Genomic DNA, 18,331 nt, shown 5'->3' with positions numbered 1-18,331 from the left:
AAAAAAAAAAAAACGCATTAAAAAGGAATGCATTTAAGAATTCAAGTTTTGGGTCCTCAATTAGCCTTTTACAATATGTTTCTAATGATTGTACAACTGAGTCACAATAATCTCAGGGTGATTGCACACACAAAAAATAGGACTGTGTTCAATAGGCACCCAATGGAATAAAACGGACTGAAAAAGGCATGGACAACGTGGGCTTATCCAATAACAAATGCTAATTTTCATTTTCTGTTGCAAAACATTTTTTAACGTTATGCCCTAATGAACATGACCCAAGACCATTTGAACTAATGGGGAGTCTGTATTAACACTCAGTTTGCTTGACGTCAGTTCTATGGGTATACAATGCTGTCATCCGATACATTTAATGTGAAACTGGCTGGGAGCTTCACAACTTACAGTTTTATTGACAGAGGAAGAAATAAGCAGCATCTTGGCCGTAATAGACAACAAAACAAAGTGAGAGTTGAAGAGACCTGGAGGAAGCAGCACTTGAGAATACTGGAGAGAGAAAGAGAGGAGGAAATAGACAAAGAAATGGAGAGAGAGAGAGAGACACAGAGAAAGAGACAGCGAGAGAGAGAGAGAGAGAGAGAGAGAGAGAGACAGACAGAGAGACAGAGAGAGAGAGACAGCGAGAGAGAGACAGCGAGAGAGACAGGGCTCTCTCGCTCTCTCTCTGGTCAAAAGTAGTGCACTTTGTAGGTAATGGGGTGCCATTTTGGACATACAAGAGAGAGGGAAAATAGACGGACATTCCTTTGGCACCGGTGCTACGTTGGCAGTGCCCTGCAAGAGGAGAGGAGGTGGAGAGGTCAGATGCTGTGGCGCTAGGGCCGCTTGCAAACTCCCCCTTGTGGATTTCAACAATGGGGGAGACTTCCTCTAGTCTAGCCAATGCTTACACTAATCCAATGCTTGACAGGTAGTGCACAGGTGCACACTTTGGGAAAAGTTTGAAGGAATCCGGGCACATCCTTTGATGAGAAGGGGACGAGGTCAAAACAGGCCCATCTCACTATCCTCCGTCCTTCCTTAGGACACTTCAGGTTGAAATTTCTCATAGCTACAGATCTAGGATCAGCTTCCCCTCCCCCCCGATCTTAACCATTAGTGGAGAAAATGCTAAACTGACCCAAGATCAGCGTCCAGGGGCAACTGCACCCTACTCCTCCTTAGGACACTCACCATCTTTCCTCCACAGATCTGGGATAAGCACCTTTCGCATCAGTCCAACCCTCAACCACTACGACAGTCCCCACAAAACCTGTCTCTGTAGCTCCAGGTTAGAAATCACTCATAACAACAGATCTAGGATCAGCTCCCCTTTTCTTCCCACTCCTAAACCATCCTTAACCGTTGTCCATTACAGGGGCGCAGTGAGCGGTGGGCAGGGGGGTGCAGTGAGGGGTGGGCAGTGACATTGGTGGGCATTGGGCAGGTGTGGGCATTAGGCGGGGGGCATTGGTGGGGCAAGTCCATCCATGAGGTCCAGTAGGGGGGGGGTCCGATGTCCCTGAGACCTATAGGTTCTCCCCAGGCTGGTACTGGGGCTCGGTGGAGGTGAAGTAGTCTTCCAGGAAGCCCTGCAGGTACTCGAAGGTGGGCCGTTCCTCGGCGTCCTTCCTCCAGCAGGTGAGCATGAGCTCGTGCATGGAGCCTGGGCAGTCAGCAGGGCAGGGCATCCGGTAGCCACGCTCCACCTGATCCAACACCTCCCGGTTCACCATGCCTGAAGACGGCGTATGGAGGATATATATAGAGAGAGAGCGAGCGAGCGATAGAGCGAGAACACGTTAGACAGTGTTTTTCTATAACACTTTTGAACAGCATATGATTCCACTAGCAAATCAAACAATAGCTGAAAAGAACATAGCATTCAATCCAACACCCCTCCTCTAATTTATATTAGAAATAAGCACACAGAAAAAATACCAACCCTTCACTTCCTTCTAAGTGCAATTGTATGCGACCACTCATCTTGGACGACTGTTTAGTCAAAGTATACTATATAAAGTTGAAGTCGGAAGTTTAGCCAAATACATTTAAACTCAGTTTTTCACAATTCCTGACTTTTAATCCTAGTAAAAATTCCCTGTCTTACGTCAGGTAGGATCACCACTTTATTTTAAGAATGTGAAATGTCAGAATAATAGTAGAGAGAATGATTTATTTCAGCTTTTATTTCTTTCATCACATTCCCAGTGGGTCATAAGTTTACATACACTCAATTAGTATTTGGTAGCATTGCCTTTCAATTGTTTAACTTGGGTCAAACGTTTTGGGTAGCCTTCCACAAGCTTCCCACATTAAGTTGGATTTTGGGCCATTCCACCTGACAGAGCTGGTGTAACTGAGTCAGGTTTGTAGGCCTCCTTGCTCGCACACGCCTTTTCAGTTCTGCCACAAATGATCTATAGGATTGAGGTCAGGGCTTTGTGATGGCCACTCCAATACCTTGACTTTGTTGTCCTTAAGCCATTTTGCCACAACTTTGGAAGTATGCTTGGGGTCATTGTCCATTTGGAAGACCCATTTGCGACCAAGCTTTACCTTCCTGACTGATGTCTTGAGATGTTGCTTCAATATATCCACATCATTTTCCTTCCTCATGATGCCATCTATTTTGCGAAGTGCACCAGTCCCTCCTGCAGCAAAGCACCCCCACAGCATGATGCTGCCACCCCATACTTCACGTTTGGGATGGTGTTCTTCGGCTTGCAAGCATCCCCCCTTTTTCCTCCAAACATAACGATGGTCATTATGGCCAAACAGTTCTATTTTTGTTTCATCAGACCAGAGGACATTTCTCCAAAAAGTATGATCTTTGTCCCCATGTGCAGTTGTAAACCGTAGTCTGGCTTTTTTATGGCGGTTTTGGAGCAGTGGCTTCTTCCTTGCTGAGCGGCCTTTCAGGTTATGTCGATATAGGACTCGTTTTACTGTGGATATAGATACTTTTGTACCTGTTTCCTCCAGCATCTTCACAAGGTCCTTTGCTGTTGTTCTGGGATTGATTTGCACTTTTCACACCAAAGTACGTTCATCTCTAGGAGACAGAACGCGTTACCTTCCTGAGCGGTATGACGGCTGCGTGGTCCTATGGTGTTTAGACTTGCGTACTATTGTTTGTACAGATGAACGTGGTACCTTCAGGAGTTTGGAAATTGCTCCCAAGGATGAACCGGACTTGAGGTCTACAATTTGTTTTCTGAGGTCTTGGCTGATTTCTTATGATTTTCCCATTATGTTTGAAGGTAGGCCTTGAAATACATCCACAGGTACACCTCCAATTGACTCAAATGATGTCAATTAGCCTATCAGAAGCTTCTAACGCCATGACATAATTTTCTGGAACCCACTGGAATTGTGATACAGTGAATTATAAGTGAAATAATCTGTCTGTAAACAATTGTTGGAAAAATTACTTGTGTTATGCACAAAGTAGATGTCCTAACCGACTTGTGGAGTGGTTGAAAAACGAGTTTTAAAGACTCCAACCTAAGTGTATGTAAACTTCCGACTTCAACTGTATACAACCCTGAAGAAAGCATTGTGTGTCAACACGTTGGCGTTTTATATCTATTGTTGGGAGCACAGAGTGTGCAACTATTTGTATGAATGTTTCATGGAGGAAAGACTACGTTACCTGGATATGGTACTCTGCCTTTGGTGGCCAGTTCAGTGAGCAGGACCCCGAATGACCAGACATCTGACTTGATTGTGAAGCGTCCGTAGAGTGCAGCCTCTGGCGCCGTCCACTTAATGGGGAACTTGGCTCCTGGGGAAACAAAAAACCTGATTGACGACACACTCTGATAAAAGACCATGGTAGCCAAAATGTCACTGCTTTTAACTAGAATACATCAATACAAGTCTATTTTCCTAAAACAAGGCTAGAGTTGAGCCTCTCTACAGTCTGCCGAATGGAAAACCTGACGGTTACCTTCGCTGTTCTAATTTTGCTTGTCTCCAGTGGGCCTGGTTGTGATATACACTGGTCCTTTCACAGAGTCACAAGTTATTTAGCCCCTTCATTACAATCACTGAAGTCACAAAGTCTGCATCTAACAACTTTACAAAAATAAACACAAGTCATCAAGAGACTGGTTGGAATCAAAACCAGATTAAAGTGGGTCCTCCAAAACCAGGTTAAACAGGGGTCCTCCAAAACCAGGTTAAAGGGGATCCTCCAAAACCAGGTTAAACAGTGGTCATCCAAAACCAGGTTAAACAGTGGTCATCCAAAACCAGGTTAAACAGGGGTCCACCAAAACCAGGTTAAATAGGGGTCCTCCAAAACCAGGTTAAACAGGGGTCCTCCAAAACCAGGTTAAACAGGGGTCCTCCAAAACCAGGTTAAACAGGGGTCCTCCAAACCAGGTTAAACAGAGGTCCTCTAAAACCAGGTTAAAGGGGGTCCTCCAAAACCAGGTTAAACAGAGGTCCTCCAAAACCAGGTTAAACGGGGTCCTCCAAAACCTTGTTAAACAGGGGTCCTCCAAAACCTTGTTATACAGGGGTCCTCCAAAACCTTGTTAAACAGGGGTCCTCCAAAACCTTGTTATACAGGGGTCCTCCAAAACCTTGTTAAACAGGGGTCCTCCAAAACCTTGTTAAACAGGGGTCCTCCAAAACTAGGTTAAACAGGGGTCATCCAAAACCAGGTTAAACAGGGGTCCACCAAAACCAGGTTAAACAGGGGTCCTCCAAAACCAGGTTAAACAGGGGTCCTCCAAAACCAGGTTAAACAGGGTCCTCCAAAACTAGGTTAAACAGGGGTCCTCCAAAACCAGGTTAAACAGGGGTCCTCCAAAACCAGGTTAAACAGGGCTCCTCCAAAACCAGGTTAAACAGAGGTCCTCTAAAACCAGGTTAAAGGGGGTCCTCCAAAACCAGGTTAAACAGAGGTCCTCCAAAACCAGGTTAAACGGGGTCCTCCAAAACCTTGTTAAACAGGGGTCCTCCAAAACCTTGTTATACAGGGGTCCTCCAAAACCTTGTTAAACAGGGGTCCTCCAAAACCTTGTTAAACAGGGGTCCTCCAAAACCAGGTTAAACAGAGGTCCTCTAAAACCAGGTTAAAGGGGGTCCTCCAAAACCAGGTTAAACAGAGGTCCTCCAAAACCAGGTTAAACGGGGTCCTCCAAAACATTGTTAAACAGGGGTCCTCCAAAACCTTGTTATACAGGGGTCCTCCAAAACCTTGTTAAACAGGGGTCCTCCAAAACCTTGTTAAACAGGGGTCCTCCAAAACCTTGTTAAACAGGGGTCCTCCAAAACCTTGTCATACAGGGGTCCTCCAAAACCTTGTTAAACAGGGGTCCTCCAAAACCTTGTTAAACAGGGGTCCTCCAAAACCTTGTTAAACAGGGGTCCTCCAAAACTAGGTTAAACAGGGGTCATCCAAAACCAGGTTAAACAGTGGTCCTCCAAAACCAGGCTTAGGACATACATTACATAGAGATATTGGACCCAGACCAGAGCCGCACCATGTCTGGCCATGTACACATTATCTTCTATGAGGAGGGGGCAGCAGGCTAAAGTCGGCCACTTTACACACCGAGACCAGTTGGAAAGAAAACCAGGATAAACAGGGTTCCTCCAAGACCAGGTTTAGGACACACAACTACAGATTTGACCTGGACTGAAGCCTTACCCTGTCTGGCAGTGTACTCATTGTCCTCTATGAGACGGGCCAAGCCGAAGTCGGCCACTTTACACGCCAGGTTGTCCCCGACCAGGATGTTGGCAGCCCTGAGGTCTCTGTGGACGTAGTTCATTCTCTCTACATATGCCATCCCTGCTGCAATCTATACACACACAGAGACAGAGAGACAGAGCGAGAGAGAGAGAGAGAGAGAGAGAGAGAGAGAGAGAGAGAGAGAGAGAGAGAGACAGAGCGAGAGAGAGAGACAGAGCGAGAGAGAGAGACAGAGCGAGAGAGAGAGACAGAGCAAGAGAGAGAGACAGAGAGAGAGAAAATGATGGTTTAAAATGAACAAAAGAGGAGAAAAACTTAAATTGACTGAAATAAGACCATTATGCCAAAGGTATTGAACATTGTAGCGTATGTCCCACCTGAGATGCCATATCCACTAACTGGGGTAGACGTAGCAACTTGCCCGTGTCACCTTTCAGGAAGTCTAACAGGCTACCTGTGGGAGCGACAGTGTTATCAGAATACTGAGAAAGAGAAGGCAGGAGAGAGGGAACACAAGGACAAGATGTGTGTGAGCATGCACATGTGAATGCCAGCCTGTACCACAGCCCATGTAGTCAGTGATGATGATGATGATGATGATGTTTGCGCTATTGTTACCTTGGCTCATGTACTCAGTGACGATGTAGATGGGTTCCTCAGACACCACGGCGTAGAGCTGCACCAGTTTCTCGTGTCTCAGCTTCTTCATGACCTGGGCTTCCTGGAGGAAGGCCTCTGGGGACATGGTGCCTGTCTTCAGGGTCTTGATAGCCACCCGCGTTGTACCGTTCCACGTCCCTGTGGAAACACAGTAGCCATGGGTCAGAGTCCCCTAGCCAACCAGAGGAGGGTTTCCCCATGGGTCAGAGTCCCCTAGCCAACCAGAGGAGGGTTTCCCAATGGGTCAGAGTCCCCTAGCCAACCAGAGGAGGGTTTCCCAATGGGTCAGAGTCCCCTAGCCAACCAGAGGAGGGTTTCCCAATGGGTCAGAGACCCCTAGCCAACCAGAGGAGGGTTTCCCAATGGGTCAGAGTCCCCTAGCCAACCAGAGGAGGGTTTCCCAATGGGTCAGAGTCCCCTAGCCAACCAGAGGAGGGTTTCCCAATGGGTCAGAGTCCCCTAGCCAACCAGAGGAGGGTTTCCCAATGGGTCAGAGTCCCCTAGCCAACCAGAGGAGGGTTTCCCAATGGGTCAGAGTCCCCTAGCCAACCAGAGGAGGGTTTCCCAATGGGTCAGAGTCCCCTAGACAACCAGAGGAGGGTTTCCCAATGCTTTCAAAGCTAAAGGAGTACATTATTTTTATCGTGACCCAGGACAGCCCATGGTACAGGCACACGTTTTCTGCCACAAGCAACTAAGCAGTCCTTATATGAAGTTATAGTTTAAATACATTTTGGAATAAAAGTGTCTGTTAAGACTATTTATTGTTCATATATACTTCAAAAAACAGTGTGTGTGTGTGTGTGTGTGTGGGTGTGTGTGTGTGTGGGTGTGTCTGTGTTTGTCTGTCTTACCCATCCAGACCTCTCCGAAGCAGCCCTGGCCCAGTTTGAGGTCGAGGTGGAGGGACTCCCGGGATATCTCCCAGGCGTCGCGGGCCAGGCCCTGGGTCTGAGGCTTCAGCACCGGACACACCTCTGTCAGACAGTGGCACAGCCCATCTGCATGCTCTGGGGTTAGGTACGGGGAGACAGAGAGAGGCATACGGTCACCACCTAGACAGTTAGCACTGTCCACCCTTGTTAACACTATCCACCTAGGCAGTTATTTTGGGTTTTCTGAGAGATTGGCACATCTGACAGGTGTCAGAAATGTGTGTTCGATATTCTTATTGAGATATTGAGCAATGTCTGTGTAGCCTGTATTCAGTTTCACTTTGATGTATTATCAATATGCTTGACAAAGACAGTGCATACCATGTAAGAAAAATGATATATTTCATATATACAGTGGGGTCTGAAATGATTGATAAAGATGAGCAGAAATTACTATAAAATAAATTATTCAAATACCGAGCTATATTGTACGCAAAACAATTGGGAATTATATTATTTTATACAAATACAATTGATCAGAGAAAAATATTTTGTTTAACAAGTAAACAATACCTTTCAATACCTTTGCGAGGATAACAGCACTGAGCCTTTCTCTAAAAGAAACACATTGGGAGGGATCTTAGACCATTCCACTTCTGGATCCTTGATATCCTCCGTCTGTGCTTAAGGACTGCCCTCTCCAATTCATAACCACAGGTTTTCAATGTGTTTCAAGTCCGGAGACAGATGGCCAATGCAATTTACACTAGTTGGAAACGGTTGTGAAAACAGAACGACTGAATTGCCCAAACCATGCCTTTGACTTTACACCATATATTACAGTACATTAACAAATAAACACCAAAACATTAACTTCAAGTTTGGTGTTACTCGCTGTATAATAGTCATGCTTGTAAGCAGCTATTAACATGTAAGGTGCTAATAACGTCCATAATGCGTTACTAACGGCGATAGTGGTAGACCAGCTGGTTACTCACTGCGATAGTAATAGACCAGCTGGTTACTCACGGCGATAGTGGTAGACCAGCTGGTTACTCACTGCGATAGTAATAGACCAGCTGGTTACTCACGGCGATAGTGGTAGACCAGCTGGTTACTCACTGCGATAGTAATAGACCAGCTGGTTACTCACGGCGATAGTGGTAGACCAGCTGGTTACTCACTGCGATAGTGGTAGACCAGCTGTTTACTCATTGCGATAGTAATAGACCAGCTGGTTACTCACTGCGATAGAGGTAGACCAGCTGGTTACTCACTGCGATAGTAATAGACCAGCTGGTTACTCACTGCGATAGAGGTAGACCAGCTGGTTACTCACTGCGATAGAGGTTGACCAGCTGGTTACTCACTGCGATAGAGGTAGACCAGCTGGTTACTCACTGCGATAGAGGTAGACCAGCTGGTTACTCACTGCGATAGAGGTAGACCAGCTGGTTACTCACTGCGGTAGTGGTAGACCAGCTGGTTACTCACTGTGGTAGTGGTAGACCAGCTGGTTACTCACTGCGATAGAGGTAGACCAGCTGGTTACTCACTGCGATAGAGGTAGACCAGCTGGTTACTCACTGCGATAGAGGTAGACCAGCTGGTTACTCACTGCGATAGTAATAGACCAGCTGGTTACTCACTGCGATAGAGGTAGACCAGCTGGTTACTCACTGCGATAGAGGTTGACCAGCTGGTTACTCACTGCGATAGAGGTAGACCAGCTGGTTACTCACTGCGATAGAGGTAGACCAGCTGGTTACTCACTGCGATAGAGGTAGACCAGCTGGTTACTCACTGCGGTAGTGGTAGACCAGCTGGTTACTCACTGTGGTAGTGGTAGACCAGCTGGTTACTCACTGCGATAGTAATAGACCAGCTGGTTACTCACTGTGGTAGTGGAAGACCAGCTGGTTACTCACTGCGATAGTAATAGACCAGCTGGTTACTCACTGTGGTAGTGGTAGACCAGCTGGTTACTCACTGCGATAGTAATAGACCAGCTGGTTACTCACTGCGATAGTAATAGACCAGCTGGTTACTCACTGTGGTAGTGGTAGACCAGCTGCTGTAGGCTGCTGAACTGGGTGCGTGAGGTGATGTAGAAGCCACCGCTGTCTAGCTTGCGTATCTTGTAGTGTTTGACGTTGAGACCTTTGGTGTTGTCGTAGTCCAACACGGACAGGCAGTAGGCTCCTGTGAATAAAAATAGAATAAAAAAATAATTAAGATACATTATCTGCAGCATCTCTATGCTCCTGTGTGTGTGGAATGAGAGATGTGTGGGTCAAAACAAGTTAACTTCAAGTTTGGATGGATCTCCTGGACTCAGCCTGTTCCTTCTAACAGTGGAAGTACATCTGTAGTAGTCATACTCCAATCAAGCCAGTTACGCATCTAGTGTTCCACACTACATACATCAGCATACTGTATGTTCACAGCATAAACTACACACTACACACATCAGCATACTGTATGTTCACAGCATAAACTACACACTACAAACATCAGCATACTGTATGTTCACAGCATAAACTACACACTACACACATCAGCATACTGTATGTTCACAGCATAAACTACACACTACACCTCTATAGCCTGGAACCCTCAAACTCAACTCTGGACCTAGAAGCCAGTTTCACTGCATTTTTGTATTGTTCCCCTCTAATCAGGGAACCCCCCCATCCCAACAAAGTGACTCTTCACCCATTTGGTGGGTTCATTCCGTGTTAAAAATGACTACTTCACAATAGAAAGGGGAAACATCAACAAGGAATTTGACAATCAAACACTCCACGTCTAAAATGTATGTCGCTCTCTCAGAGGTTCTTCTCACCCTTGGTGGTCTCACTCTCTCGGACCAGGAAGGTGCCTCGTCGGTTCTGTAAACTCAGAAGGAGCCTCTCTGAGTCGCGCCGAGTTATTTTCCCAAAATACCACCTGCAAAAGTGGGCCAGAGTGAGTAAGAAAGAACAGTGAGATCCTGCCACTGAGCAAAGGGACGTTGCACTCCAAAAGCATAGTTGGGTCACGTATTCAGACCTAAAAAAAGCGTAATGTCAATGAGTCCACGTCCCGTGGCATTGTGTCGATCCAGCTTTATAAGCACAGAATTCTGGGGGGAATTTATACAGTGCTTATCTTTTCAATATATTTTTGATTGTGGCATATTGCTGGATCTACAAAACAGATGGCCTGGGACATGTATTTATGTCATCAGAATGCCACTTTTGACAAACTGTGATTTTGGAGGGAAACTGTCCCTTTAATGTCCTTATGGAACACTACTTTTGCCCATTGAGACCCACTGAAGTACATCTGAGAATAGGGTATTTTACTATCCAGATGGGTTTGTCCATAATCATATATCTTAGAGAGAGTTTGGCCGATGTTATTAAAGCTGGACACCATGCTGCTTCTTCTAGGGTTGCAAAATTCCCAGGTTTTCTAGAAATCCTGGTTGGATTCAGATTTCCTGCTGATTCCAGGAATCTTCCAACTGACATTTCTGGAAAAACTGGGAATATTGGGAAAGTTACCAGCATTTTGCAACCCTAGCTCCATAATAATCAACATTTCATAACCCAACAAAAATAGGATAGATTGGGAGGAATTAACAAAAAGAAAAGTTGACGTTACTCTTCTGCTTGGATGGAGTCAGAGGGGGCCACATAGTTGCTGGGGATGTAACCGTTTTCTCCGGTAGTCAGAGACCGAGCCAGCCACCAGTCCCCTTCCCTGCAGCGAGACAGAGGAGAGGAGGTGGTGATGGTTATTGACTTGGACAACCAGAATTACCATGACATTCACAGGATAAAAAAAGATCAACCTCTCGACTAAATAATACATTTGAAAAAAAACAGGGAAACCAAGTGAAAACAATATGACACAATATATAAGCACAATCGTTTGGTTTGTTGTAGGTTGAGCTGACAAACATCACCTCAGTGCACACTGAGGAAGAACCGTGTTGAATGGAAAGAGGAAAAGTGGAGAGAAGTTAAGACAGGGGGATCAGAAAGGATTAGTTCACTGACCTGAAGCTGTACTTTCTCCTAAGAGAAACCATGAAGCGTGAGAGAGGGAAATAACAGACAGCAGAGAACATCAAATACACACAGAAAGAAATGCAGGAAACAGCAGAGCACACAAGATCAGACCATTGAACTAGTAGCAGCAACTAACGCTGGGTAAACACAGTGTGTGTGTGTGTGTGTGTGTGTGTGTGTGTTTGTGTGTAGGTATAAAACAGGTAGAGACCATCCTGCACCAAACTCCCACATGGCCTGACCTGAAATTTTAAATGTCTTCCTATAGTTTCTGATGAGTTATAAACTGTATTCCCGTAATACAACTCTGTTGTATCTGGGTATGACGTATTCTCTCCTGCTGCAATCAAAACACCCAGTCCGTCAGAGTGATGCTTTTGGAAAGGACAAACTTGAACTATTAGACCCAATCAACTGTAGAAGGGCTAGAATCAGGGTCGCGTTCATTAGGGCACCCAACAGAAAACATTTTTCAACAGAAGAAAACGAAAAATGTGTGTTTCTTATTGGACAAGTCCTCCCTGTTTCAGTTTTGTTTTCTTTAGTTTGGTGCCTAATGAACATTGACCTGACAAGGTTGTCCTTGTAAGATCTGGAAGCATTAGTAGTAATGTTGTACACAGCAGATGGGGCGACAGAAAGGGGACAGACAGTGTTGTCTGGCTAACGAGGAATTATGAATAAGTCAGCACTCACTGTGACTGTGTGTTTGTACAGTGTGCATGCATGCGTGTCCACACTGTGTGTGTTTACAGAACAATGTGAGTGTTTGGGTTTGTCTATGTCTGGATGAGTGTGTTTCAGTGTGTGTGTCTAGGTGAGAGTACATGGTGGACATGTAGTATCTAAACAGGAAGACCATGGGAGTGGACATCTCCTTACGTGTTGTTGATGATCTGCAGCCGCTCGCCTTTCTTGAAGGTCAGGTCCGAGGCAGTCCGTGATTCATAGTCGTAGAGTGCCACAAACGTAGTGACACCTCCTACGGGACAGACACGCACACACACACACACACAGGCACACACACAATATTTTAGACATGGGAGAGTTTTGGGCTAGCATACAAGCAGCTGAGCAATGGCATCTCTCGAGGCAAAGTACAGTAGCCTCCATCATTCTTAAATGGAAGAAGTTTGGAACCACCAAGACTCTTCTTAGAGCTGGCCGCCCAGCCAAACTGAGCAATCGGGGTAGAAGGGCCTTGGTCAGGGAGTTGACCAAAAACCCAATGGTCGCTCTGAAAGCTCCAGAGTTCATCTGTGGAGATGGGAGAACCTTCAAGAAGGAAGGACAACCATCTTTGCAGCACTCCACCAATCAGGCCTTTATGGTAGAGTGGCCAGACGGAGGCCACTCCTCAGTAAAAGGCACATGACAGCCTGCTTGGAGTTTGCCAAAAGGCACCTAAAGGACTCTCAGACCATGAGAAACAAGATTCTCTGGTCTGATGAAACCAAGATTGAACTCTTTGGCCTGAATGCCAATCGTCACGTCTGGAGGAAACCTGAATACTTTCTGAATGAACTGTACTAATTCATATAGAACTATATTCATATAGAACTGGGCATCAGTTTTTCCCTAAAAATACTTCTGTTGCCCCCGCTTACATATTTGTTGTCTCAATTCATTTCAATTTAATGTTTTGGCATTCACATCTTAGAATATTACATTGGTGCCTTTTGCACCCTGCCAAAAGAAAAACAACTAGGGGAAACGTTGAGCTGTGTAATCCAATTTAGCATCTCCCGCAAAGAGATATCGGCATTTACATTAGGGCTGCCTAATAGTCCTTGAAGGTCACAACATCTATAGCTTCTCAGCTATCCCTTTATAACGAGCACCTGGTTTAGACCGGGGAAACTCGGGCCAATCATTGATTGGTTAATTAGATGCCGGGGGGAAACACTAGCCAGTAGAAAATCCCAGAAATGAGAGGGCAACCAATCACTTTACAGGAGACGCAAAATAATGACTGACCATCTGGTCTAGACACACTATAGTTTCATGTCTGGTCTGTGAGAGTCTTCAAAGTCAAACTGGAGACGGGCTTGGCACTCCTGGAGACGGGCTTGGCACTCCTGGAGACGGGCTTGGCACTCCTGGAGACGGGCTTGGCACTCCTGGAGACGGGCTTGGCACTCCTGGAGACGGGCTTGGCACTCCTGGAGACGGGCTTAGCACTCCTGGAGACGGGCTTGGTACTCCTGGAGACGGGCTTGGTACTCTAAGCAGATTTTTGTGTCATACAACTTCCATGATCATGCTCTTTCCCATATTTATTGTAATTCAATATTCGCTGTCAACAGATGTTGCATATACACCAGTGGAGGCTGGTGGGAGGAGCTATAGGAGGACGGGCTCATTGTAATGGATGGAATGGAATAAATGGAACAGTCAAACGTGGTTTCCATATATTTTATGTGTTTGATACCGTTCCATTTACTCCATTCCACCATTACAATGAGCCTGTCCTCCTATAGCTCCTCCCACCAGCCTCCTCTGGTATACACCGGTTTCTGATGGAAAGGTACCCCTGATTGCCAGCACAAGGCAAACAGGTATGACTCTTCGGTTTCCTCTCCCTACCCTGCACCAAACGAAGTCGGTCCCAAAATGCACATTATATTGCAACTATAGCATCAAGCTAGGGGAAATAAATATGTGTTCACTAATTGTTGACAGCATACTCGTTTATAGTTATTTCCTCACCTCGTGGCTTGTCGGAGTGCACCAACTCATAAAAACTGGTTTGATAATAATATTACTGTATGTCATTTAGCAGAAACTTTCATCCAAAGCGACCTAAAGTAATGCGTTCATACATTATGTTATGTATAGGTGGCCCTGGGAATCAAAGCCACTATCCAGGCGTTGCAAGAGCCATTCTCTACCAACTTAGCTACAGAGGACCACACATAGCGAATCGGGTAGTTGGCCAGAAATCCTGGGTGCTCGGTGATACACACCTGCCTCCCCTCCTTGAAGTTGTTGCAGACTGCAGAACTTTTGCAGCACTTGCTTCCTTGCTCTGTGGCCATCAGACTGAGCACGTTTGAATGTAATCACATGGCTGTTCGATTGTGAGTCGATTACTTTAATTTTTAGCCAGCCAGCCAGATTATATACACTTCATGGTAATAGCCAAATGCAAAGCTTTACCATCATAGGCAATCGCCATTGTGCTAGTAGCTAGTAGTTAAAACAAACCAACATTCACATATTTGGCATCATAGCTGATGTCAGGTGGTTGGGCACTGCAGTTAACTGCATGGCTAGCTAACTACATACCAATCGTCAGTAGGACCACTGTGTTGTAGCTGTATGTGTCCTATCATGACCTTGTTGAGGTCCTGGGTTTCTCCTCCTAGGCTTGTACCAGTGGAGGCTGCTGAGGGGAGGACGGCTCATAATAATGGCTGAAATGGAGCGAATGGAATGGCATCAAACACATGGAAACCATGGAAACCATGTATTTGATACCATTCCACTGACTCCGCTCCAGTCATTACCACGAGCCCGTCCTCCCCACCAGCCTCCTGTGGCTTGTATATATATATAGCTGAACAACCCGGCTATTTATAATCTTGGTTGACCCAGAACTAAAATACTGCGCAATTTGGTCAGCTGAGTGATTTACACTGAACAAAAATATAAACGCAACATGAAACAATTTCAAAGATTTTAGTGAGTTACAGTTCATATAAGGAAATCAGTCAATTGAAATGAATTCATTAGGCCCTAATCTATGGATTTCACATAACTGGGAATACAGATATGCATATTTTGGTCACAGAAAAAAGTAGGGGCGTGGATCAGAAAACCAGTCAGTACTTGGTGTGACCACCATTTGCCTCATGCAGCGCGACATCTTCTTCGCATAGAGTTGATCAGGCTGTTGATTGTGGCCTGTGGAATGTTGTCCCACTCCTCTTCAATGGCTGTGCGAAGTTGCTGGATATTGGCGGGAACTGGAACACGTTGTCGTGCACGTCAATCCAGAGCATCCCAAACAGGCTCAATGGGTGACATGTCTGGTGAGTATGCAGACCATAGAAGAACTGGGACATTTTCAGCCTCCAGGAATTGTGTACAGATCCTTGCGATATGGGCCGTGCATTACCATGCTGAAACATGAGGTGATGGCGGCGGATGAATGCGACGACAATGGTCCTCAGGATCTCGTCACGGTATCTAAGTGCATTCAAATTGCCATAGATAAAATGCAATTGTGTTAGTTGTCTGTAGCTTATACCTGCCCATACCCCACCACCAGGACCTCAGACAACGACCCTAAGCCCACAGACAAGACAACGCAGGAGTGACTTCGTGACAAGTCTCTGAATGTCCTTGAGTGGCCCAGCCAGAGCCTGCACTTGAACACGATCTAACATCTCTGGAGAGACCTGAAAATAGTTGTGCAGCAACGCTCCCCATCCAACCTGACAGAGCTTGAGAGAATCTGCAGAGAAGAATGGGAGAAACTCCCCAAATACAGGTGTGCCAAGCTTGTAGCGTCATACCCAAGAAGACTCAGGGCTGTAATCGCTGCCAAAGATTCCTCAACAAAGTACTGAATACTTATGTTAAATGTGATATTTCCGTTTTTTTTTATTTTTATAAACTAGCAACATTTCTAAAAACCAATTTTTGCTTTGTCATTATGGGGTATTGTGTGTAGATTGATAAGGAAGGCTGTAACCTAACAAAATGTGGAAAAAGTCAAGGGGTCTGAATACTTTCCGAAGGCACTGTATGTATATATATATTTATACAATATATACATATTTTTGTAAATATTAGTATATCTTTTCATGTGACAACACTGAAGAAATGACACTTTGCTACAATGTAAAGTAGTGAGTGTACAGCTTGTATAACAATGTGAATTTGTCCCCTCAAAATAACACAAAACACAGCCATTAATGTCTAAACCGCTGGCAACAAAAGTGAGTACACCCCTAAGTGAAAATGTCCAAATTGGGCCCAAAGTGTCAATATTTTGTGTGGCCACCATCATTTTCCAGCACTGCCTTAACCCTCTTGGGCATGGAGTTCACCAGAGCTTCACAGTTTGCCACTGGAGTCCTCTTCCACTCCTCCATGACGACATCACGGAGCTGGTGGATGTTAGAGACCTTGCACTCCTCCACCTTCCATTTGAGGATGCCCCACAGATGCTCAATAGGGTTTAGGTCTGGAGACATGCTTGGCCAGTCCATCACCTTTACCCTCAGCTTCTTTAGCAAGGCAGTGGTCGTCTTGGAGGTGTGTTTGGGGTCGTTATCATGATGAAATACTGCCCTGCGACCCAGTCTCCGAAGGGAGGGGATCATGCTCTGCTTCAGTATGTCACAGTACATGTTGGCGTTTATGGTTCCCTCAATGAACTGTAGCTCCCCAGTGCCGGCAGCACTCATGCAGCCCCAGACCATGACACTCCCACCACCATGCTTGACTGTAGGCAAGACACACTTGTCTTTGTACTCCTCACCTGGTTGCCGCCACACACGCTTGACACCATCTGAACCAAATAAGTTTATCTTGGTCTCATCAGACCACAGGACATGGTTCCAGTAATCCATGTCCTTAGTCTGCTTGTCTTCAGCAAACTGTTTGCGGGCTTTCTTGTGCATCATCTTTAGAAGAGGCTTCCTTCTGGGACGACAGCCATGCAGACCAATTTCATGCAGTGTGTGGCGTATGGTCTGAGCACTGACAGACTGACCCACCACCCCTTCAACCTCTGCAGCAATGCTGGCAGCACTCATACGTCTATTTCCCAAAGACAACCTCTGGATATGACGCTGAACACGTGCACTCAACTTCTTTGGTCGACCATGGCGAGGCCTGTTCTGAGTGGAACCTGTCCTGTTAAACCGCTGTATGGTCTTGGCCACCGTGCTGCAGCTCAGTTTCAGGGTCTTGGCAATCTTCTTATAGCCCAGGCCATCTTTATGTAGAGCAACAATTTTTTTTTCTCAGGTCCTCAGAGAGTTCTTTGCCATGAGGTGCCATGTTGAACTTCCAGTGACCAGTATGAGGGAGTGTGAGAGCGATGACACCAAATTTAACACACCTGCTCCCCATTCACACCTGAGACCTTGTAACACTAACGAGTCACATGACACCGGGGAGGGAAAATGGCTAATTGGGCCCATTTTGGACATTTTCACTTAGGGGTGTACTCACTTTTGTTGCCAGAGGTTTAGACATTAATGGCTGTGTGTTGAGTTATTTTGAGGGGACAGCAACTTTACACTGTTATACAAGCTGTACACTCATTACTTTACATTGTAGCAAAGTGTCATTTCTTCAGTGTTGTCACATGAAAAGATATACTCAAATATTTACAAAAATGTGAGGGGTGTGTTCACTTTTGTGAGATACTGTGTATATATATACACATATATATACACACACACACAGTGGGGAGAACAAGTATTTGATACACTGCCGATTCTGCAGGTTTTCCTACTTACAAAGCATGTAGAGGTCTGTAATTTTTATCATAGGTACACTTCAACTGTGAGAGACGGAATCTAAAACAAAAATCCAGAAAATCACATTGCATGATTTTTAAGTAATTAATTTGCATTTTATTGCATGACATAAGTATTTGATACATCAGAAAAGCAGAACTTAATATTTGGTACAGAAACCTTTGTTTGCAATTACAGAGATCATACGTTTCCTGTAGGTCTTGACCAGGTTTGCACACACTGTAGCAGGGATTTTGGCCCACTCCTCCATACAGACCTTCTACAGATCCTTCAGGTTTCGGAGCTGTCGCTGGGCAATACGGACTTTCAGCTCCCTCCAAAGATTTTCTATTGGGTTCAGGTCTGGAGACTGGCTAGGCCACTCCAGGACCTTGAGATGCTTCTTACGGAGCCACTCCTTAGTTGCCCTGGCTGTGTGTTTCAGGTCGTTGTCATGCTGGAAGACCCAGCCATGACCCATCTTTAATGCTCTTACTGAGGGAAGGAGGTTGTTGGCCAAGATCTCGCGATACACGGCCCCATCCATCC

At 45.6% G+C, this 18,331-nt stretch overlaps 1 protein-coding gene across 2 annotated transcripts in view; it reads right to left on the bottom strand.

The window, feature by feature from the left end:
- Positions 1-659: 659 nt before the first annotated feature.
- LOC121577962 (proto-oncogene tyrosine-protein kinase Src) overlaps positions 660-18,331 on the bottom strand; it is a 32,876-nt gene continuing 15,204 nt past the window's right edge. The window contains exons 3-13 of one of the 2 annotated variants that reach the window (XM_041891967.2): positions 12,186-12,285; positions 11,292-11,309; positions 10,894-10,992; positions 10,091-10,194; positions 9,298-9,447; positions 7,225-7,380; positions 6,329-6,508; positions 6,088-6,164; positions 5,666-5,819; positions 3,656-3,787; positions 660-1,738 (exon numbers count right to left, since the gene is read on the bottom strand). In XM_041891967.2, the coding sequence (XP_041747901.1) occupies positions 1,530-1,738; positions 3,656-3,787; positions 5,666-5,819; positions 6,088-6,164; positions 6,329-6,508; positions 7,225-7,380; positions 9,298-9,447; positions 10,091-10,194; positions 10,894-10,992; positions 11,292-11,309; positions 12,186-12,285 (1,379 nt within the window). In that variant the 3' untranslated portion in view covers positions 660-1,529. The remainder of the gene's footprint in view (positions 1,739-3,655; positions 3,788-5,665; positions 5,820-6,087; positions 6,165-6,328; positions 6,509-7,224; positions 7,381-9,297; positions 9,448-10,090; positions 10,195-10,893; positions 10,993-11,291; positions 11,310-12,185; positions 12,286-18,331) is intronic. The other variant, XM_041891968.2, reaches the window with a different exon arrangement.

Source organism: Coregonus clupeaformis, chromosome 12 (genome assembly GCF_020615455.1).
Source record: "Coregonus clupeaformis isolate EN_2021a chromosome 12, ASM2061545v1, whole genome shotgun sequence".
NCBI classification, from domain to species: Eukaryota; Metazoa; Chordata; class Actinopteri; order Salmoniformes; family Salmonidae; genus Coregonus; species Coregonus clupeaformis.
Note: the sequence above shows the minus strand (reverse complement) of the source record. Positions and strands in the feature narration are given on the sequence as shown.